We start from the raw sequence: 24245 nt of genomic DNA, 5'->3' as shown, positions 1-24245 counted from the left end.
TCACTTAGATTGAATAGATATGTATAATATGAATATAGTCTGTATGTAAAAGGTGTCAGAGACATGTGCTATAACAAAATGCTATTTAGGTGATAAGGACTCTATGAATGAACGCTGTAGTGAAAGATTCTTTTGGAACATCACATAGAGACTAAATATTTAACCAATGAGAGGACTTAATGGGCGGATACACGCTAATGAAAGTGGATTTAAAAGAAGGCAGCAGCAGGATGGGAGTGTGATCTGAGGAAGCCGAATCCGAGGCGAAACGCGTCATCACGCACGTCCCGTGGTTACGTCACTAAAGCCCCGCCTCCAGGAAGTGTCTGCGGTATTGTGTTTGCCGGCAACCAAACCGAACATTTGTCCAAAGAAGGATCAAGGGAGCTAAGTGACACCGTTTTATACTGTGAATTTTGCAGATATTAAAGTCTATTTCGTTTTCAAGCTGCTGCCGTCCTGCGTATCTTTTGATATACAAAGCGGATACAGTTGGAGCAGGCTTATCTGCTCCTCACTTGTGAGTGTACACATAGAGAGATTGTCTCCATATGCTAATGTATTTTACTGTATCACGCTATGTATTTTTTCTGTTTACTTTTTATACATATGCACAAGTGATCTGAAGTAACCCAAGCGAGGGTATATACAGCTGGGTATTGTATTTAGGTTTTTTATTTGTATTTTGTGTTGCACTAAAGCACTGTGATATCAGTGATATCAGCACATTTGCACTTTTGTGTATTTCACGTGTGTATTAGAAAATACCACACCCACAATACTAACATTGTGAATTACTACAAGCACAAATATTTTACATTTGATCTTTAAAAATATTGCACAATTTTTGTCTTAAAGGCACAGCGCACCCTTTTTTTCTATATTAAGATAGATGTGATAAGTTGACAGCTTCTACATCTTTAAGACTGAGCTTTGTCGTCAGTGAAAGAATTAAAAAGGCTGTAAGAAAGAAAATACAATTTTAAATAATAACTATGTAACCCAAGAATGAAATGATAATTATATTTCAACAAAAAAAGTTGAGCCATAATAGTACAAAACTTCCTAATTTTTGCAAGAAATATATTTCTAGTGACCTTTATTTTCAAGATTTTATAAACCTACACTGATATTCTCATAGCCGCGTACATTTTAAAAAGGCTACATTCTAGATGTTATAAATGCAATTATGGCTAGCTTTTAAACTATATCATTTCCCTAGCAAATGAAACTTGAGAAACTACAGTAGACTATGTTTTACAATGTATTCACTATGTTACATGCTCCCTTAACAGAGAAGGTGTTAAAAATTAAATCAACTCTGTAGTCTTACTTTATGAAAATAACATTTTAATTTATTCTATGTAAAGTGAAGTACAAAGAATTTTTAATGCTTATCCAATCAAGGCTGTTAAACATACACTATTTTGGGAGTTATTTTACAAGACACATTTTCTAAATTGGTATAATTTAGAAGCAAACATTACGCTTTTCAATGTTCAAATAAGACAAGCTTCATTGAAGTATATCTTGAAGATAAAGATGCTATATTTTACTGCTTGAAAATATGCCAATTAGTGTTACCTGATTAGGTATTAAGCAGACTAGGAAACAAAATATTTACTTAAATGTTGTCTTGTGTACAGCAAACTGTATACTAAAAATATTTTACACCGTGCAATTTCATTATAGTACAACATCTTAGTATATTTAAAACTACAAAAATGCTCATAGAAAGTATACACTTTGTGACCAGTGTTTCTGATATTTTACTGGGAAAAAAAATTACTTATCACCAATACAGGCTAATACAATTTATACATCTGTGTCATTGTTATATCACTAACACTTCTCTAAAATCCTGACTGCATCTTCGAAGATACAGCAGATTGAATACTCTGTTTTTATAAAGCTATAAAACATGACAAATATACATGTAAAATGGAGACAACAAGTAGAAGTACAAATATTGAATTATATCCTCCCAATGTAGCTTAGGCTCATAGCAGTTGAGGTTCACAGTGACAGCTGGAAGGAACCCATTTTTTCTGAAAATATGGTATTTCAGTACTTCCTGTCATTTCTTGTCACACTTATGATATTGTCTGATGTGCACATATGAATACATACAGGTAAAGTTTAAATTGGTTTTATCTTTATCGTGTCAATGAAGGCTTACTTTGAATATTTAATTGATCATGCAAGAATAACAACACAAGTACCAACCTTTTTCACAAGGAAATATAATTCTCATGAATATTTAGTATGTCAAACAGTCCGCACCTTTCTAACTGCAGTGATTTTTTTTGTAGGTGAAGTTAGAATACTGAGCTGTCATAAAACTGAGTTCCACCATGGCAACAAAACGAAGGATGTAAAAAAGGTATAACACACATTAAAACATGATCCTTAAACCTAAAACCTTTAGTGCATTGCTATAAACAAATTTTATTTACAGTACTTTTTTTAATACCTATGTAGACATGCATTTATGCTTTAATTCAACAAACTTACTGTACCCAAAGCTTAAAGGGTATCTTAATGTATAGAGCACGTCTATTTAAACTAGGGCAATAAAAGGGAAACAATTGAGTTGAAACAGACATTGGATTTTGACGTCAAAAATTGGTGAATATGACCAAATTCAGATCACAGTGGCAATGCTCATATTTACTAAAGACAAGTATGGTCAAAATTTTTTGGACCAAGCGAATCAGCATCAATTGTCTGGATGCATTTGGTGTCTGTATAAAATCAGTGCTTTCGCATCCAAATCCCATGCAAAATATAGGATTCGAAAAGGATTCACAAAGCGCCAATATTAATGAAATTCAGAACCGAATGCATCTGACAAGATTCACATTCACAAAGTATCATTCACTTGTTTTCATGCAAGTGAATTGATCATTTACGTGAATCAGTACTATTAGCCCATTGGCAGTGCAAGCAGCCAGTGGCAAAAAGTAAAACACACTCAGCAGGTGCAAGGGTTAATTATGTGGCCAGCTGCCATATTAAAAAAGTTAAATAAAGAAATAAAAAGCCTAGGCGGTCAAGAAGACCCCAATATTACTGTAAGGCAGGTGAGGGTAAATCTGCTTAATGTTAAAAACTAGCAACTATCCGATTGCTAGAAAGCCCACATCCCATATAACAGCAAGAGTGTTCTGATTGATTGGTGTAACTTTATAACATTTAATTCTAAAGATTACACTACATCTAATAGTTTAAAAAATACAGATTTCAAATACCATCGACTTGGGTGCAGCACCATCTGTTGGTTAAAGGTTGATTATGAGCATCTACTCTGATTTGCACATATATCCATGTGTATGAAATTCAGGCAGAATACTCTAAAGTTTCCCTGATACTACCCTGTGTAGCACTTATAAAGGCAGCAATAAAATACATGTTTTATGCAGTGTTTTGAATAAGTTAAAAGTAGCCATGTTGAAGGTTAGTCCCAGTTTAAGAATAATGCAATGACCCAGTTCCGTTTGGAACAGTGTCTAAGTGTTGGTCTTTGCAGGTGCCCAGTGACCGTTTAGAAAGACCTGTCCTCTGACTGCACTGCTCCATAATGTTTGGGTTCAAGGTAGCTAGGCATCAGAGCCCCCAAAAAAGTCTTTATAAAGACAATGCCGAGAGCAGGTAGAGAGATCGCTCCCTGCCAAAGTGGATAGAGTGGGTAGAAGGATCAAATTCTGCTTAGAAGACAGTTTGAGTCCCAGAGGAGGGTCACACAATGTAGCGGGACAGGTCTGGATCCCAAGTCAGGGAAGAGTCCCCCCTGTTCACAGTAGTCTTGTAATACAACCAGTCAGAGAGTGCTCAGACGTGCAAGTCTTATTTCCGTCAAGACTTGTCTTTCAGAGGTCTTTGCTTACTAGCCAAACACTCAGAGTACGGTTACTCATATTTCATAGTGTGTGTGGTACATTTCCTACATGATGCAATAGTTTACATAGTGTGTGTAGGAAACACCTTATTATATCTACTATGAGAGTTAAGGGTGTGCTGAGTCCTTGAGGGGAGGCAATTAATTGTTTATTATGCCTCACAATTCTTTTTTTCATAATTTTTTTTGCCAATTAGGTTTTATTTAATTTTCATTGATTCATTTTGAATTATGGATTTTAATTTGGCTTTTGGTGGGGGGCTGAAAAATGAGACGAAAGAAGACTTCTGATGGGAGGTATATATTTTCTATTTTACTGTTATTACTTTTTTTGTAATTATTTCTTTTAATGAAGCAAATAAGTAAACGTTACAGAAAAAAAGAAAATAAGATATTATATTGCCGCCCCACTGGATTTTTCAGCTTGTTCTGCTGGCATGGGGACAGCCTATGGATCAGGGAAGTGAGGGAGGGGGAAGGGGAGAGACAGACTATAGATCAGGTAAGTGAGGAATGAGGGAGGGGAGAGACAGCCTACAGATCAGGTAAGTGAGGGATTGGGGGGGCAGCCTATAGATCATAGAAGTGAGGCATTGGGGCAGCCTATAGATCAGAGAAGTGAGGCATGGGGTACAGCCTATGGATCAGGGAAGTGAGGGAGGGGGTGCAGCATACAGATCAGGTAAGTGAGAGATGGGGATCCACCTACAGATCAGGTAAGCGAGAGATGGGGAGACAGCCTACAGGAAGGGTCAGCAAGGAGCAGGAAGGTAAAGTAAGAGAAGGAGCAGAAAGGAGAAGGAACAGAAATGAGCAGGAAGGGACATCAAGGAGCAGAAAGGGTCAGCGAGGAACTGGAAGGGACAGCAAGGAGCACAAAGGTAAAGTAGGAGAAGGAGCACAAAGGAACAGAAATGAGCAGGAAGGAACAGCAAGAACCAGGAAGGGCAGCAAGGAGCACGACGGGTCTGCATGGAGCATGAAGGGCCTGCAAGGAGCACAAAGGGTCTGCAAGGAGCACAAAGGGTCAGCAAGAAGCAGGTAGGGCATGAAGGGTCAGCAAGGAGCTGGAAGGTAAAGCAGCACAAAGGTAAACTAGAAGGAGCAGAAAGGGTCAGCAAGGAGCTGGAAATGGTAGCAAGGAGCAGGAAGGGACAGAAGGAGCACACAGGTAAAGTAGGAGAAGGAACAGAAATGAGCAGGAAGGGATATCAAGGAGCAGGAAGGGTCTGCAAAGAGCAGAAAGGGGCAGAAGGAGCACAAATGTAAAGTAGGAGAAGGAGCAGAAATTAGCAGGAAGGGTCTGCAAAGAGCAGAAAGGGACAGAAGGAGCACAAAGGTAAAGGAGCAGAAAGAATCAGAAGGAACACAAAGGTAAAGTAGGAGAAGGAGCAGAAAAGGGTAGCAAGGGACAGAAAGGAGCACAAAGGTAAAGGAGCAGAAAGAATCAGAAGGAGCACAAAGGTAAAGTAGGGGAAGGAGCAGAAAAGGGTAGCAAGGAGCAGAAAGGGACAGAAAGGAGCACAAAGGTAAAGTAGGAGAAGGAGCAGAAAGGGTCTGCAAGGAGGAGAGAGAGTCCTCAAGGAGCAGAAAGGGATCATAAAGAGAAAGGAGCAGAAGGGTGCAAAATAAGCAGAAAGGTAGCAGAGAAAGTAGCAGAAAGGTAAAGGAGTAGAAGGAGCCAAGGAGAAGAGAAGAGTGTCAGAAGAAAGAGAAGACTGTGTCAAATGAAGGAGAAGAAAAGGAGATTGGAGCAGGAAGGGCAAGTGAAGTAAACCCTCCACTTTATTCTGGGCCTGGCAGGGAATCTTTGGACCTTCTCATCTTCCCAGGTAAAAATAAATATCAGTGTTAATGTGTTCACTTTTATTTACTGAGTGTCAGGAAGCACAGAGTGCCGCTGGGTAGGGGTGTCGCTGATTGGCTAGAGCGTTCAGCTGGCACTTTAAGCCAATCAGTAGCTCCCCATTCATAAAAAAGTAAAACATTTTTATTAACCAGGATCTAGGGATTGACTTAGAGCATCAACTGACCACTCTAGCCAAACTGCAGCACCCATGCCTGACGTCAATCTGCACTTACAGACACTCCGTTTCAGAAGCCGAATACCACTGAGCGACCTGGAGATCTGGAGCTGGAGGAAGCCTTTGGGGTTAAACCATTTGAGAGCGGTATAACCCCTTAAAGGAAAGAGCGCACACAGGGGCTTCCTGGCATCATAGCATTTTCATTTAGATGAAGTTTTTATTGTGACCAGAATATTCCTTTAATTTTATAAAAGGAACAATATAGTGTCAGGAATACAAACATGTATTCCTGACATCATAGTTGTGAAAACGCTATTTACCCTGGCTTTATGTGATAATAACTATGCCCCTTCCCTTTCATGACACTGTCAAAAAGGGACCAAGCATGGATGTCATTACAATTATGCCCCCCTCCACCACCCCGGAAAAATTCCTGCAGACGTCCATGCCAATGGCCAGCACCAGCCCCAGGGAGTAGATATTAGTAATAGAAAGAGGATACATTTTATTTATTTGGATAAGTGAGACATCGCAATGTTTCGACCCCCGAAAGGTCCTTTGTCAAGCTTGGCAAAGACCCTTTCAGGGGTCGAAACGTTGCAGTGTCTCACTTATCCAAATAAATAAAACTGAAGATACTTGGAGTGCTCTTTCTACCACATATAAAGGGCAATGTCATCACATAGATAATCATAAATCTCCCGGGTGTATCTGCCTCTTTTATATTATTTGAAAGAGAAGGTAACAACGATAAAAGAAAAAAAAAGAGAAACATGTGAGGGGCATCAACCTCGGTATGCCTTTAAACTGGCTTGTACTTTCCCCAAATTTCTGTTTCCCAGGCAAAGAGGGAGTTGGGTGTTAGAGTTAATGGTACTAAGGTGCCTAGTGCCCGGTATATAGCCTGCGGACTGTGATTCCAGTTGCAATTAGTGTCTAAGTAGCATTGAGTGGGCCATCTAGACTATTTGGCATGCCTGTGGGATGTAAGTGTAGGATCCCCCACCCTGGGAACAGGGTAAGCAATACGCTGGGATGTGCCTGTGTGCAGGTGGGCACGGTTGTCATTTGCTTGTCACAAGTGCCTTATTAAGGGGTTGCCACTAATACCCGGTCGGGAAGTGTTAGATAAAATTAGGAGTACGTTATTGGTCCAAACCTTAATTACAGAGAGGAAGTAGTACCGCTCATTAACCCCTGAGTGTGGGGGCGGGCACGTTATGCCCCATCATAATACTGTTATGTGCTAAAGTACTAACATCAATTCCCTTAACGTTGTACATAAAAACATATTAAAGAAAAAAGAATATTGCCAATTAAACTAGATAGGTATGATAGGACTCAGTACTGTTTTGTTGTGCTCCCGTCTGGGGGCCTGTTCCAATATCAGTCGGTATCACCTACTGTTTGTGGGATGAATGGTATGGCTTTACAGATGTCCCAGGAACAACTCTGTCCTTCCTCAGGGACTGTGACTGAGATGAGGCCTAATTTTCATAGGAACATTGCAGAGTCTTCCGCGGAGGTGAGTTTGTAGGAGCATCCATCCTTGGTAGCCAGCAGGGTGCCTGAGGGTCACACCATTATTACTTTAAATGACCCTCTCACTATTATTCAGGTAGTGGGGTAGATAGCGTTATATTTTAGTTAAACTGGATATATTTTTGGGGATACATAGCCAACTGGGTAGGTGGAGTTGCCATGCCACTAATTGGGGTGAGCAATGGCTCGGTGGCTAGATCCTCATAGAATATTAATAAGGGCCCTGAATCACTGCTAATGGTTGGGGCTATGTAAACAACCTAGTGTCAATGGCTCTCCAATTATTAGTGTTAAACATTGAGCAGATATGCCATGCAACATGTGGGGGGTTATTTAACTATTTGCCTGCCGGCTGCTAGCACTTCAAGCTGGAAAAAAGTTTTAATTTTTTGTTAGAATACTGTGTTCATGAACTCTATTGCAACAACTTTTAAATATATATTGTATGTGTTATATACTGTTTACTCAGTAGGTGGAGCTGTTTGCAAATTTTACTGTTCATTGTTTCTTGTGGTATCTTCTCGTTTGACAAAAAAAATGCATGGTTATCTGCAGTTAGGTTTTTGAGGAGATCATACCGTGCACACTATTTTTGTAGAGCTTTTCAGAATATCCAACAGGTTATGAACCCAGTTAAAAGCCTGATACAGTAAATAAGTGTTAGATACAACAACAGATAAAGACTGCAACAGGAAAAAGTAACACAGAATCAACAAAACTGACACACCAGAACTATGTAAGATGAAATTGATGCTAATAAGATATGTGCAAATGATGCCAGATTTGCAGAACCCATAGATTGATTGTATAGAGCATTATCCAAAAGCTCAGAGCACTAGATGATGATCCAATAATGCATATATGCAATTGTGAAACTGCTAAAAAAAAAATGTAGGAAGATCTGCACAAGGTGCATGAAAGACCTAATCTCCACAATAAACTGTATTTAATTAGGTATACCAGACCAAGCTGATTAAAAACCAGGATTTGCATACTTCTATAGGACATGTATTGGAAATGACTGAGAGGTGTTGAAGCACTGTTACTTAGTGGTTTACCTGAAAGTTGTGAAACACAAGTTACAGCACTAGAAGCACACCCAGATGCTGAACTGACTTTGGACTATGTTAAAGGCAAGCTTGTGGATGAATATAAGAAGAAAAAAGAAAACAATAACTATGAAGTTCTTCCAGTTCAAAATCTGCATTAAAGATGAAATAAAAACAGGAATAAAAACAGCAATATTTAGCTAGAAATGCGTGAATGCCTTGTGTGCAAGAAATCAGGTCACTTAAGGCAGACTGTAGAAATTGAAAAGCCAAAATGCAAAAAACAAGGTAAATTGCAAAAGGCCAAAAATGTGAACGAAACAACAGATGAAACTGAATATGTTTTTCAATCCAAATGAAGCACCTCATCTTTGAATGCATGGTGTTTTGATTCAGGAGCTATGAGTCACATGACCAATGGAAGAAATGTCTTCACTCATCCTGATCAACGCAAAACTGGAAAAAATGACCACAGCTAATTGGCAATTAATAGAATCAGAATGAATAGGAGACTGTTTTCTTTACTCCTGTTACTCACAAAATGTGATCAGAAACATACTCATGAAAAATGTATATGTGCCAGTGCCTGCTCTTGAAAGTCATTTTTTGTCAGTAAAAAAGCTCACAAAACAAGGAAATGTAGTGACTTTTCAAGGTGTCTGTTGTTTCATCAGAAAAGGGGATTGATTACTTGCAAAAGCTAAAATCGAAGATGAACTGTATCAGTTGAACTTCAGTGAAATGGTTACTACTGCCATTCACACTTGACAGAGGCAACTTGGATAGAGAAGTCCTGACACAATAAGGAAGATAGCTGAGAATAGCTATGCAAGTGATATAAAAAGTAGTCCATGTGATGAATTGATGTAAAAGTTGCATTAAAGGAAAAATTAGAAGAACATCCTTTAGAAGTGTTTCCAAAGCAGACCAAAAATAGAGCTCAAAAGCCTCTGGACTGAATCCATTCAGACCTTCGTGGTCCGATGAAAACTTTGAGTCCCGGAAAGAGGAGGTATTCTCTTACTTTCCTCGATGACTACTCCAAGTATACTAAACTGTATTTGTTTAACTAAGATAACAAATGGGATTAACTTAAGACGTAGTTGTTAAGCAGGGGTTTCAGAATACTTTGTTCATGTATTCTATTGCAACAACTTTTATGTATATACCTTATGTGTTATAGACTATTCGGTCAACAGGTGCTGCTGCTTGCAGATTTTACTGTTACTTGTGGTATCTTCATGTTTGTCAGCATAAAACCTGCTCAGTTACCTGCAGCTATGTTTTGAGAAGATAAGAATGTAATCACTATTTATGAAGAGCTTTTAAGAATATCACCCCAAAATTTTCAATACAGGCCTGGATTTAACACATCTGGACTCCTGTGTCAGCTGTCCAGCTGCATTAAGTCTAACTGAAATCTGGGACAAATTCAAGGCCATTCGGAGCCTGAATTATAAAATCTGTACATTGCTGAATAGCATGAAGAATGTCCACATTTTGCTGTATGAATGACACTGTACGTAGCGGTAAGGTTTTGCCCCATTCAGACTTTTATGAATAATATCAATGTAGTCTAAAAGAGTGCCTAAATTACTACCAACAAATTACCAAAAGGGCAATCAAGAGAAATGTAGATTCAATTTAAATTATGCTACAGGTAATATTTTGCTTAATAGGAAAACAAGATATTGACGGTGCATTTTAATTATACGGCGTGTCCATAGTTGGGAAGTAAGTGTCATTCATAATCTGGCCAAAATGATTATTAGAGTATTTCACGTGATATTTTTTTTATACAGAACTACAGAGAATCTAACAATGCAACAGACTATAACTAGGCACCTGAAAAATGAGTCCACTAAAATACCTGAAAGATACAGTAGACTGATTTAGTAACCTGATATGCGAGTCAACCTACATTTGTAAAACCTTGGCAGCACTCTTTACCTTAAAGTGATATAATTTTCTTAAGTGATGCCACACTTCAGAAAATTATTGAGAAAGTGTGTTGATGATCAGTGTTACGTGTCAAGATTTGATGAGTTAATTTATTGCTAACTAGAGCCCCGATTTAATATTGTGGAACAAGCTTTCAAAATAATGTTATAACAATTTTGAATAGTAATTTTAAATACACCATTAAAATGATTTAATATTATGAAAAACTCATTTTTTAAAAAAAACTTTCAATATTTTGATATAGTGATATATTTTTATATATGTGATATATATTTTGATATTTTATTATGTTGAAAGAATCATTTGAAAACTCTACACAAAAATATTAAGTTATTTGAAAGGCATATCCAATAATATTAAATTAAAGCCTAGGACCCTAATAAATAAAGTTTTGTGCAATCTTATATATAGTTTAAATTAGACATTTCAAGTAATATATTAAAAGAGAACAAGCTATTGATACTGTCAGACTTATTCCTGCTAACGTTTTCAAAAGGTAAAGGCAAATAACATAAGTGGGAATATCTGTACTATTGGATACAAGGTTAGTTGCTAAACAAATATGAATATCACATGATTATTTTATTAATACAAATCATCCATTTGAAATTATGTCCTGAAAAAGGTTGCAGTATCTTATGAAAGTCATAATACAGAACATTTATCACTACATGTAGATATGCAAACTAAATCATAGTATCTGTTTTAGTATACGCAGATCTTACATTTAATGTGAAGGTATAGATATCCATATATTTATTCAAAGATTCACCAACATACATTATGCATGCAGTAAGAAATTTAATTTCTTGAAATGCTTTTCTCAAACTTGTTTCACATATATGAGTTTGGCCAATCATTGAAAATGCAGCTTTGGAGCCCATAATGACAAGGAACAGGCGACATAAAAAATGTATGAGAGCCACTGCTGAGAGAAGCTCTTGATAATCAACTTAGATGCTCTGAGGGCTGGGTCATTTATGAGGGTTAAAGAGGTTTCTCACTTGGGGATAAGTATATTAATAGAAGCATTTGACTTACTGGAGGATCATGATCTTCAGCTGCAACTGTAGCTATAACTGTGCCCTTAACAGCATCCGGTGCAACCATTCCCCAGTAGATATCTTTGTTAAAAACAGGCGAGTAATCATTCATATCCTGAAAAATATAATTAAAAATTTTAGTTGTGCAAGAGAAATTAAATTATTGAGCCAATTCAAAACAGTGGCTTCTTCGAAGCTTGTTCATTCACCCACTTTTCTATTATAAAACCCATTTGATAATGTCATCCTGCAGCACTCCCAATGCTATTAGAACAATAGACTGAACCCAAGAGAAAATTTCACATTTTCAATACACTTTAATCTGATATGAAATGCAAGCAATTGCTCTGCACATATCAAAATAAGTAGGTTTTTTTTTGACTGGTGATTGTTCATGTTACTTAAATATGTTAATATATATAAAAAAAAAAATAAAAGAAAGAAAGAGACTATTTCAACCCAGAATACAATTTTAATCTAAAAAGCAATAACATATACAAAGTTGCTATAGTTTAGTTGTGCAGCCTCTTTTCTCAATGAACCACCCCTCAGATATTCAATCAGTGCTCTTCAGAAAAATATTTTGCAATGAATATGTTGATGTTTTAATAAAATTAGTAATAAAAAACTATCATTGTAAAAAAAAAAAAAAATAACTATTGAAGATAGAAGACAGGCCAGGGGTAAATTGCCAGTTAAGAACTTGTGATTTAGGGAATAAATATTAGGATTTTATTAAAACAGTGTGTTTAAAAATCATCAGGTCAAATATCAGCATGATGGTGTAACATTTTAAAATCCAGTCATATCAGGTTATATTAATGAAATTGGCACATTTATAAAAAAAAGCAAGTTTGCAACCTCCCAGCTGCCAATAAACATTGCTGATCGCTTTTTGCCCCATCCAAAAGCCGAAAGCCAAGCAGTCTCTCTATTAGCATTGCAGGTGCAGAAGGGTGATTGCCACACATGCACTTTGCATCATAATGCATAATCTACGAGAAGCATCCTATTGACTGCCAGATAATCAGTACTGTTGATCTCCTGATGGGCAGAGTATAGCTGTGTATAGGATCTTTTCACCACTAGATCACACGTAAGTAACTTTACATTTCAGGTAGATTGCGGGTCCTGATAATATTAAAAGCAGTAACCATTCAGTGTTAAACAAATGTTATTAAACATAACTTTTATTAAGCATGAATATTAAAATGCGTCTAGAGAGACATATCAAAAGAATACAAATCACAGTGTAAATGGCATGGAAATTGATTCTGTCAGCCTATTTATTCACATAAATAAATATATATATTTAACTGATGGTTGGTTGCCTCTAAAAAGAATTGGTAGCAAAGAATTACAATTCAATGTTGTTGATGTATAAAGAAACACCTGTTGCCAAATTGTTATGAGTGTAAGATAGAAAATCTTAGACAGAAAATCTGGTGAAGCAAATGAACTTCAATAGTCTCACCAGGGTTGATAAACAAATATAAAGGAACAGAAACTGGGATGTCGAAAAAAAAAAAAAATACCACACTTGATCGAAAATGGAATCACAATTAAGAGCTTAGATCAATAAAGCAGTGAGTTATATAATCTCATAGTAAGAAAGAGACAAACTCATTAAGCCTCATTAAATCGGTAGAGCATTGCAAAAGGGTGTAAAGTAGTGAATCGTAACTAAACTCTCCTTAAAAATATAGACTGATTCAAAATGCCTGCTAAAAGTTTGAAAATATAACGTTCAGAACCTACTAAGTGGACTTCAGTAGGCATCAATCAACTAAACCGTGAATTACTTCACTATAGTAGGAATAAAATGACCACTTATCCCTGTTAGTAGAACATCCTGAGAAAATTGTACACTATATTATAGCTAAAATGTTTATTTCAAAAGATTGCAAACAATAATAACTGTTAAAAAGTGAGGGATATAGCTCAAATACGGTAGACACATTGTCAGGATTGCCAACCGAGTGATCTGTAGTTGTATCTATGTTTTGTATCTAGTGTATTTAGCCATGTTTGGCAAATTGGTCAGTGGAGGTCAGGCAGTCATCAACTAACTGAATTATTAAATATCACAAAGTAATTAGAAAATATTTATGTAAAACTCCCGGTTCCTTACAGTGCACTATAATGCATGCAATACAACAATATGGATTTAGCAGATTCCCTATAGCCTAAAATCCTGAAGGTTACAAGGAGGTGTTGAACAATGCTAAACAATAGAACTGAGAAGCTATAAAAATGATACTGCCCTCTTCTGCCTTTAGTGCTGTGTCTTAACATTAAATGTCCCTAGAATTAAATTACACACCTAAGACGATATATATCATGCTTTGATGTCCGACTTATTACTCAACAAAAATAAACAAAATGACAAAACCTCAAAATAATAATAGTGACTTTTATTGTTATCATGTCCAGAAAATCGGTATCAAGTTATAGCCTGGTATCAAGTTATAGCCTGTACATTATTGTACAGAGTAGGCGATCTGATAAGAATATTGTATTGGGGTTTTATCGGTAGGTATTTATAACATGATTCTATGAATAAAGGGAATGCAACCCATAAAGAAGCAAAGGAAAGAATGCATGTTTATCCACCAATAATGTAGAAGACGTGCACCTACCATGCAGAATAATACATGTTCAATCTAATCTAATCTAATCTAATAATTTCTAAAACTAATATAAACATACTTGATCCCAGTAAACACTTCTATAATGTAAGGTCATTGCTGAATATCAATAATGATATCATGATTTATTGCAGATATTATGAGAGAAATTGATTCTAGTCTCATAAAAACTCAGTAAAGAGCTTCTCAATTATGTGTAGGGTCGGAGTACTTATAGACTACTGAATAAACTTATGAACAGAATTGTCAAGCATTGATGTAAAAAATATTGACATACTTTCAATACTACATGAAGATTATCAGAAAAAAAGGGAGGAGGGGGAAGGGAAAAGAGAGATACCTATGTAAGCATCAAAGGTATGAAAAGATGGATATAAAATAGAATGAAATAGATGTTGTGACAAATAAAGAATGCATGATAATGTGAAAAGTTAGTAAACATGTATATGTATTATAATTCCACGTTTCTTAATCATTATAAATTGGCTGAATTTAATCTCTTTATTAAGGTCCCATGGGTGACACTATTTTAAATGTATATATCGTATATACTCGAGTATAAGCCGACCCGAATATAAGCCGAGGCCCCTAATTTTACCCCAAAAAACTGGGAAAACGTATTGACTCGAGTATAAGACTAGGGTGGGAAATGCAGCAGCTACTGGTAAATTTCTAAATAAAATTAGATCCTAAAAAAATTATATTAATTGAATATTTATTTACAGTGTGTGTATGAGTGCAGCGTGTGTGTATGAGTGCAGCGTGTGTGTGTGTGTATGTATGAGTGCAGTGTGTGTATGAGTGCAGTGTGTGTATGTGTGCAGTGTGTGTATGTGTGCAGTGTGTGTGAGTGTGCGTGTGTGTATGTGTGTATGAGTATGTGTGCAGTGTGTGTATGAATGCAGTGTGTGTGTGTGTATGCAGTGTGTGTGTGTGTGTGTGTGTGTTGCAGAGCCTTGGTGGGGTGGGGAGTGGGCAATTTTTTTATTATTTAATTTTTTTTTTTATTATTTTAATATTTTTTTTATTATTTTATTTGTAATATTTCTTATTTTATTTTTTTTCGTCCCCCCTCCCTGCTTTATACATAGCAGGGAGGGGGGCTCCTTCCCTGGTGGTCTAGTGGCATTGGTAGTTCATTGGGGGGAGGAGGGGGCTGTCAGAGAGTTTACTTACCTCTCCTGCAGCTCCTGTCAGCTCTCTCCTCCTCTGCGCCGGTCCGTGCAGCTCCTCTGTCAGCTCACACTGTAAGTCTCGCGAGACCCGTGGCGCTTGCGAGACTTACACTGGGAGCTGACTGAGGTGCTGAACGGACGCGCGGAGGAGGAGGAAGCTGACAGGAGCTGCAGGAGAGGTAAGTAAACTCTCTGACAGCCCCCACAGCCCCTGTCTGTATTATGGCAATGCAAATTGCCATAATACAGACTATTGACTCGAGTATAAGCCGAGTTGGGGTTTTTCAGCACAAAAAATGTGCCGAAAAACTCTGCTTATACTCGAGTATATACGGTATCCATTTTGATTATTTTGTAGGGATAATGATGTGTACTATAGTCATTGCTGTCATCTAGGAGTAGTGGATGTTTGAGAACAGGGCTTAATTTTTAATCTTTGTGTTTTTTTAAGGAGTGCCTGATGAAAATAATAAAAGTCAGACACTTTTTAGCCTCATAAGAAGCTGTATAACTTGACAAACATAGAACATTATGAGGTATCTTTTTCATTTTTAAATAATATACAAAATGGATTAAGCCACCTAGATGGAACATTATAGCTGTCTGGATATACTATGACATAACAAGCAGTTTCAAAGTAAAAGTATAAATACTGTAAACTCTTCAGAAATATATTACCATGCTTTAGAGTGTCCAAATGTAACATAAAATAGAATGGTCAGAGACAAGCCTAGGTCAGGGATACAGAATGAGTTGGGTACAAGAAGAAAAGACAACAGATAAAAGGATACCAGAAATAAGAATAGTCAAAAACAAGCCGAAGTCAGAATATCCAACTAGAAATACAAGATAAGTGCACTCTCTAATAACCAGTAAATGGAAACCATGATGGGGCACTAATGAAAAGCTAAAAAGGTTAAAAGGTTGTAGAATTGCCGGGATTGGGCAGAACGTGTACGCGATCACGCACGTTCACGTTATTTATGTCAGAAGAGGAGCAGAGCTATAAACAGGCTCCATCGTGAGGTAGACGGTGTATGTTAGAACATCACACCAACATGGTACCCTATAGGAGGCATACCAGATCAGCATCCTCCGTAAGGTAGGAGGTCTTCTGAGGTTGTGGTCATGCAATCAAGCATGGTCACGTGATCGATGCTCTCTTGCACCGTGACAATATCCTAGATAAAAACCAACAGGACAAACCTTAAAAAATGCATTGTGGCTAATAAGAGATACAAGATAATAGCATATACATACACCATGATGTAAAATAATAATCAATGTCAGATAATAAAAACATTTAAATCTTCTCAGTATAATCTTGATATTTTTTTGTGATCTGTAATGCTCATGAGTCATATGCAACAGAAAAGAAGCAAACAATAGAATACAATAGTGTACTATGTCTGATGATTTTATGTATATATATATATATGTATATATGTATATATATATATATAATATATATATATATATATATATATATATATATATATATATATATATATATATATATATATAATAGCCAAGTGTAAAAAGGGCCTCTTACATTGCATACAAGCTTCATACAAGCTTTAGTAATATGATCCCTGTCTACGGATATAGGTCTTGTACATGTCATCATTGGTTCCAGATGGAGTAAGGCAATGAGAAAGAACAAATAAAAAAAAACACTGTAGTATAAAACCATAGATACAAGTTATACAAGTATATTACAGGGGTAGGCATCATTTGGCACTTCAGATGTTGTGGACTACATCTCCCATAATGCTCTTACAACCATAATGTTGGCACAGCATTGGAGAAATATAGTCCAAAACATCTGGAGTACAGTAGATTGCTTCTCCAATGGAATAGGAGAAGCAATTTTATGCTAGATCTCGAACCACCGAGTACAGGTAGAAGACCTACATTCAAAGGCGGGGATAGAACCGTCATATGCTTATATTACTCGAGCTTGTATGAAGCACTTTTACACGAGAGTAGCCATTATACTTGGTTGTTCTATTGAAGATTCCAAGATCAAATATTTTTCCTTTTTTTTTTATTTATCTGAAACTATTAATTCACATTATTGTATATGTCTATGCTATTATCGTGTATCTCTTATTGGGCACACCTTTTTTTTTTTTTAAGGTTTAGATTTTCCATGTTATTACCAACTTTTTGACTTATCCGCTTTTTGAGACAACTCCGCTTTAGTTTCTCTGATACACATTGAACCTGTAGTTTCAGCAGATACCAAAGTCATCTATTTTCAAATCTTTTCAAATTTGGCATTTTGTAAAAATAATACCTTGTGATAAATAATTTTAATGGATATATCTTAGTTTAGTAGATTATCTGAGAGGGCAAATGTACTAGCTCTTCTTTGTAGAAAATCCGTTCATCATTTTGGGAGAATGCTGTAAACTGTTTTCTTTCAGGCATTCAAAATTGCTAAACAGAAGGCTCTATGGACCTCTAATGAAATTTCTCACTGCAAACCAATGCACAGTAGCCTTGTTTTTATTCTATTTATTAAATATCACTTCAGAGCCACATGCCAATCCTTTAAGATGTTCTTGCTTTGAACAATTGACTGTTTTTGGCTTTCAGATGTTGTTAATAAAAAAATGCTGAAGCATGGCTAGCATTCATAATTACTTTGTAATTTACTTTGAGGACCTAAGAGCTCTTAATGGGAGCATGAAGATTGATATTAATTATTGAAGAAGAAAGGACACATTTTTCTCGTGGTGTTCAAGGGAAAATCAGCATATTTGTATATGTTTTTTAAAGAGTCTCATGACCCCAGTGAAATAAAGCATGCAAATGTTCCCATAAAATCTAACTGGATGGTAATAAGATAACTAAGAGTAAGGTGTAACAGACTTGATCATTCTTACGAAAAACCTAATACAGCTAAATACTGCAACTACATGGATTTAAAGGCCAAGTCACTTTGTCTAAAGTTGCATGCTGTTACATATAACACTACCAGTGGAGACTGGTCCATACAGGCAGACAAGCAGTACTCCCCCTCACTCCAGTCTTCAATAATAAGTTAAAAAAATAAATTGAATGTGCTTGCAAGAACTAATAAGTATGTGTTAAATAAAATTCATGTTGCGTCTGTCATGATGAAAATGGCAGACCCCGCTCTTATTGGTGGCTGATGATGCAGTTGAGAAGCAAAGCAACTACTTACGTCAAGGTTTTAAAACATTTTTGAAAACAAATGCCTGTTTATCTGGTTATAGAGCCATGTTCATTCTGCTCTAACATGATTTTGACATCACTCATTATAGATTAGGATCGGATACCCGAATATGTAAACAGTCTTTTATATTGTCCTGCCTTCTATGGCTGTCACTGGGTTACCTGGATGCATGGAGTCAATAATAGTGATACTTTTTTGGGCGGGTCATTTTTATTATAAATCTACCATTAATGACCATTCTCTAATATCCCATGTATTATGTCAATGGTAATAAACACAGGTAACAAAACATGTTATCTATCATTCACAGTGTATTACCACATTTTGAAATTGTTTTTTTTTTTTTTTATTAATGAAGCAAGGAACATAACAAAATAAAATGTAGTTAAACTGCAAATCTACATTTTTGCTAACACATGGTATTGGAGTTGGCAATTCATTTATTCTTTATTCTGTATCTCTTTGGTAACTGCACAGTTAAATCATGGAGATCTTTTTATTGATTTTATTTCACAGGGAAAAAAAAGTATCTTTAAATGCCATTTAAGAAAGAAACATATTTATGTTTTATATTTGTTGCAGTGACCTTGAAAACATTCTACATTCAATGCACATAACATTGACGTAGTACAAAACTGGTTTTGTTAGTGCTTAATTCAAAATAAAAAGGCAATGTGATGATGCATGTATTTTATTCACATGTATGGCACGATACACTTGTTGACATGTTTACAGCTCTGATTAAATGTTAACCCATTCATGACAGATGCCTTGCCATGACAGTGCTGAGATTAAGCAATTGTATTGAATGGGTTTAAATTCCTTAATTCAAAATGACTAGCCAGGCAATAGAGGTGCAATACATATTCTGTAAAGGCATCTTGGATTAGCGGAATTATCCTTTTTATTGACAAATATCAACAAAATCCAGACACACAAATTATACACTTTATCTGATAAATCTTTTTCTGTAACAAATGTGTAATATATACTATATCCAGAGTTGAAGGACAGATGTCCCACAAGCCTTGCTATATCCAACTCTAACCTACTGTAGCTTATGATAGTGAAAGCAATTCAAAATTAGGTCTTATCATATTCTTTCAGACAAATACTTTAGCCAGAACCTGTACTGTACTGATTCCCTTTACATATACATCTACCATAACTGACTGTCATAACAACACATTCTCTCCAGCTTGTGAAGTAATACAGTATTATACCAGGAAAGATAAAATTAGAAAATCCCAATGTAAGTATGTCCTGGGGTATTGGTGTTAATATCTAACTTAATAACATTCCTATTTAACCTTAAAGGGATGAAAGGCTTACTTCATCCTGCCTAGAAAAGGGCCCTAGGGTTCAAACAGGCACTCAAATTGGACATTAGCCACTGCTTATCTTTTTTTTTTAGCTTTTTATTAGTGCCCCATCATGGTTTCCATTTACGGGTTATTAGAGAGTGCACTTATCTTGTATTTCTATTTGGATATTCTGACTTCGGCTTGTTTTTGACTATTCTTATTTCTGGTATCCTTTTATTTTAATTTGTGCTACTTACTTAGAAATTCTGTATCAAAATGTAAAGAATGTATGATATTTATATGTACAGAATTATTTGAACATATATTAAATAAGTATTTCATCATAATGCAGAACAGTCTAAGTGAACAGATTATTATTGTGCAAAAACAAAAAACTGGTGACAACATAACCAAGCAAAAGAAAAACAAAATCAAATTAAGCAACTTGGAGCTTAGATTCTGAATAAACACCATTTCAGTATCAAAGCTTCAAATGAAAAGTTAAAGCACACGGCTGCAAGAGGTGTACTTTATACTATGTGGAATTCAATATACAGAATAAACTGAATTAATTGAGTTAATTCTGTATATTGTATATTACAGGTTAGTAGGTTTCCTAACTCTCTGTCCCTTTTTTTTATGTACTACTTATCCACGCTTTAAATTTGGTGCTCCACTAAAATCAAGTATGTGCTATTCGTTTGACTAGCAAATTATGTAACAATTTTTCATTACCCATCACAGCACACATTTTATATTTAAAAAAAAACAAAAAAAAACACATTTGAGTGAATAAATGAATGTCTGTAAAGTGACATTAGAAAAACATTTTTGCTTTCTCTTATATATACTGTTATGCTCTCATGACCCCATAAAATCCCCTTTTGTGTTCCCTCACCTACATTTAATGTTCAACTGCCAGATGAGCTGCAGGAAGAGGGGAAGTGGTAGAAAAAGTGTATTGCGTAGGTGTATCAGCATGTGTCTCATTAGAGGTTTCTTTTTGCCTCAAGCTGAAGGAAGCAAGGTGAATTGTCAGTGTAGGACCCACCTAAGAAGTTTGCCTTGACATGGCAGATGGGCTTAAACCTAATGGCCGTTGAAGTGAACAGGTAACTTTTTTCTTTGGTATCAGCATGTGTCAATGTAGGTGTGTATATATGTTTTACTTAAATGGACACTATAAGCTGCCATATCACTTCAGCTCATTTAAGTGGTCTGGTTGCAGTGTCCCAGGTCCCTTAACCTTGCAATTGTAATTATTGTAGTTTTTTTTGACAGTTATTATGTATACATTTTGCGGTACACTGATAGGAACATTTTCCTGCCATTTGGTTCAGAGATCAAGTGAGAAAGAATAACCAATAGAGGGAAAAACAGAAAGAGCAGTAAAAAATATATTAATAAATGTATACATTATATATAACTAAATATATATACATATAGATTTTTTTTTCTTACCTCTTTTTATCACGTCTCACTTGATTTGTGAATAAGAGTCAATTAGTAACTTTTCCCTAGCCATCAATCATCTCTTTTTTTGGCACCATAGACAAAATTCATGAATGATCATGAATCAAAATGAACATTCTTGGCCAGTGCGTGTTTTGATTAATTAGTGATTTGGTGACATTTCAGCTCAGAGTTTGAGAATTCAACCAGTCACCTGACCTGCCCAAATTTAGATGTATTACAATTTGGATCAAATGCTACATGAACGGAACCTAAATTATTGCCACCCCCCACCACTCCCCCATAAATCAGTTGAAACAAACTTCACTGTGCACAAGTATATTATAAATGTGTTTAAATGTTGTCTTTTTATTTCTAGAGCTTTCAATATATCCATAGTCCTATTTTAATTACAACATTTAAATTGAACACATTAATGCAAAACTGAGGCTTGTGTAGCCTTCATTCATTTCAATAGCCCCATAAAGGAAACTTATCATGTTATCTTGAATTTCAATTCAGAAACCAGAAACACTTTTTTTGTAAATAGAATTTAAAAATAAATATTTAAAGATTACGATGGTCTCATTTGAAAGACATCACGTAGATATGCCATGTATTGGTGAATTGAGACACAGCATCAAGCGAAGCAATTAGTAGACATGTGCAATTCGTTTCGGGCCGAATATGTATTCGGATGAATTTTGGGCAATTCGGACATTCGGGTACTTCCGAATATCCGAATAGCCTGAGTGCCGAATTACCGAGGTCCTGAAGTTCCGAAATTACTGAATTTCCGAAGTTGCCGAAGTGCTGAATTGCTGAAGTTCCGAAGCACAGTTTTGCCTAAGTACCAATATACTTACCCAGTGGAAGAAGAAGAATGTTACACTGTATACAATTTTAAATAAAAAGTATACAAACACAGCCAGGATTCAGCTGTAACATTTGCAACACTTACAACAATCAAGTAACACACATTCATATAAAATGTAAGTTACTTGGCCAGTCAATGTAATGACAGGAATGAATAAGTAGATAACTCCCTAATTCCCACGGTATTAAGGAGCTATCTACTAAAAGACTGAAAGACCTAAATTGGTCTTTCAGACAAATTTACTAATACTAAGTAAAGATTACTTAGCATTAGTAAATTATGCCCCTACTCGCTATACCGCGAGTAGGGGCATGTCTATTAAACAGTGAGCTGCATATGGCTGCTCACTGTAAAAAAAAAAAAAAACACCCCCCTTAAGTAAAATAAGGGGGGGACCTATTGTCCTCCCCCGACCCCCACCCCAGAGCGGTGGGTGGGGGCCCTAAATCATCCCCCTCCCCCAAAAAATTATGCTACCTACCCACCTCACCCTAAAAATAATGAGGGGGGACCATTTAACTAAGTACCTGTAAAAAAATTAATATAAACTTACCATTTGATGTTTTCTTTCTTCTAAAATCTTCTTTTTTAGCCCCCAAAAAGGCCAAATAAAAAGCCATAATAACCGCTACAGGTTGCTCACTGTTTACTAGACATGCCCTTACTCGCTGTATAGCGAGTAGGGGCAAAATGTACTAATACTAAGTAAATTTTACTTAGTATTAGTAAATGTGTCTGAAAGACCAATTTAGGTCTTTCAGCCTTTTGGTACATAGCTCCCTAATACCGTGGGAATTAGAGAGTTATCTACCAAGCGGCTGCAAGACAACTTCCGAAGTTGCCGAAGTCCAGAAGATCCGAAGTGCTGAAGTTACCGAAGTGGTGAAGTTCCGAAATTGCCGAAGTTCAGAATTTGGGAATACCGAACCAAAAACTTTTTCTCATGCACATGCCTAGGAGAATTAGGACATCCATACAAGACATCTTTTGCTCCCTGCTTTCACTACTATCAATATCCAGATTAGTGCCCTCTTTTGAGCAAAAGAGTTAATTCAACAATTAAGTTGAAAATCTACACTTGCTACAGAACTTACAAAGTCCCTAACTCTCCTGTGCAAGAAATATGTTACAGTCTAGAAGTTATATAACATTTTTAACTTGTTGAGAAGATTGAAGTCGCCTTTTTGACATCTAAAGTTTTAAGTGATATGGATGTGTGGCTTGCTCTTTGCATTAATCATGGAAGCTTCAATAACCACCTTACCTCCCCAAAATCCTTGATGCATTAATTTAAATGAAAGCAATTCTTGAAAAAAAAATGCTATCAAACAAAAATATTAGACTGACAGTCTTGTGGGCGTTTCTAGCACATTCGTTTTTCATGTGTGGGTTTGTAGTTTCATTTTAATCATTACATGTTAATTTGTGCCAGTGTTTGCTTCATTACACATAACTCGCACCAAAAATGTTCTAAGCTGGTGCAATAATTCAGATAAGCATTTAATTCACACACATATTTATCACTATTAGGGGCTTGTCAAAAATATTTTTCGATATCCCTGCAGGGATAAGAGAAAAAAGGTCAGTGTATAAAGAGTCATACAAGCAAATCATTGTTTGGAGATTAGAGCCGCAGTCATTTCTTTACCAAATTGTCAGCTTACCTTAATTAATGAAAAGTGCTTTAAATATCCCTAAAATACAAGAAAGTGAGGCTCCAGAAATAATGTAAAACGTAAACAGTGCCTTTGTTGTCCTAAATGTATGCATACAGATATAGATGAATACCATATAAGCCAGTTGTAAACTAAGATGAAGATTAACTGTCATCTTCATTTGCTACTCAGCATAACTATAAAAATCTGAATCCTGCCCACATACGAAGCTGGCGAAAGACTGATGTAGATCGGCTGTATTTTGGGAACCACAGGAGTACTTGGGATGTCGAGCAAACTGCGGAAGGTCTGCATCCATTTTTTGCAATTATATTATTCTATAAAGAAACTGCTTTTTTTTGGGTTTGTGGATATATATTCAATTGCTCACTATTTTGTATGCTATTT

General features: G+C 36.1%; 1 protein-coding gene across 1 annotated transcript in view; it reads right to left on the bottom strand.

The window, feature by feature from the left end:
* PCDH15 (protocadherin related 15) overlaps positions 1 to 24245 on the bottom strand; it is a 1410242-nt gene that overhangs the window by 329975 nt on the left and 1056022 nt on the right. Inside the window, exon 21 of the mRNA XM_063435339.1 lies at positions 11520 to 11636. Within this exon, the coding sequence (XP_063291409.1) occupies positions 11520 to 11636 (117 nt within the window). The remainder of the gene's footprint in view (positions 1 to 11519; positions 11637 to 24245) is intronic.

The sequence above is a fragment of the Pelobates fuscus genome, chromosome 10 (assembly GCF_036172605.1).
Source record: "Pelobates fuscus isolate aPelFus1 chromosome 10, aPelFus1.pri, whole genome shotgun sequence".
Taxonomy (NCBI): Eukaryota; Metazoa; Chordata; class Amphibia; order Anura; family Pelobatidae; genus Pelobates; species Pelobates fuscus.
The sequence above is the reverse complement of the archived record's forward strand: the minus strand, read 5'-3'. Positions and strand labels throughout refer to the sequence as shown.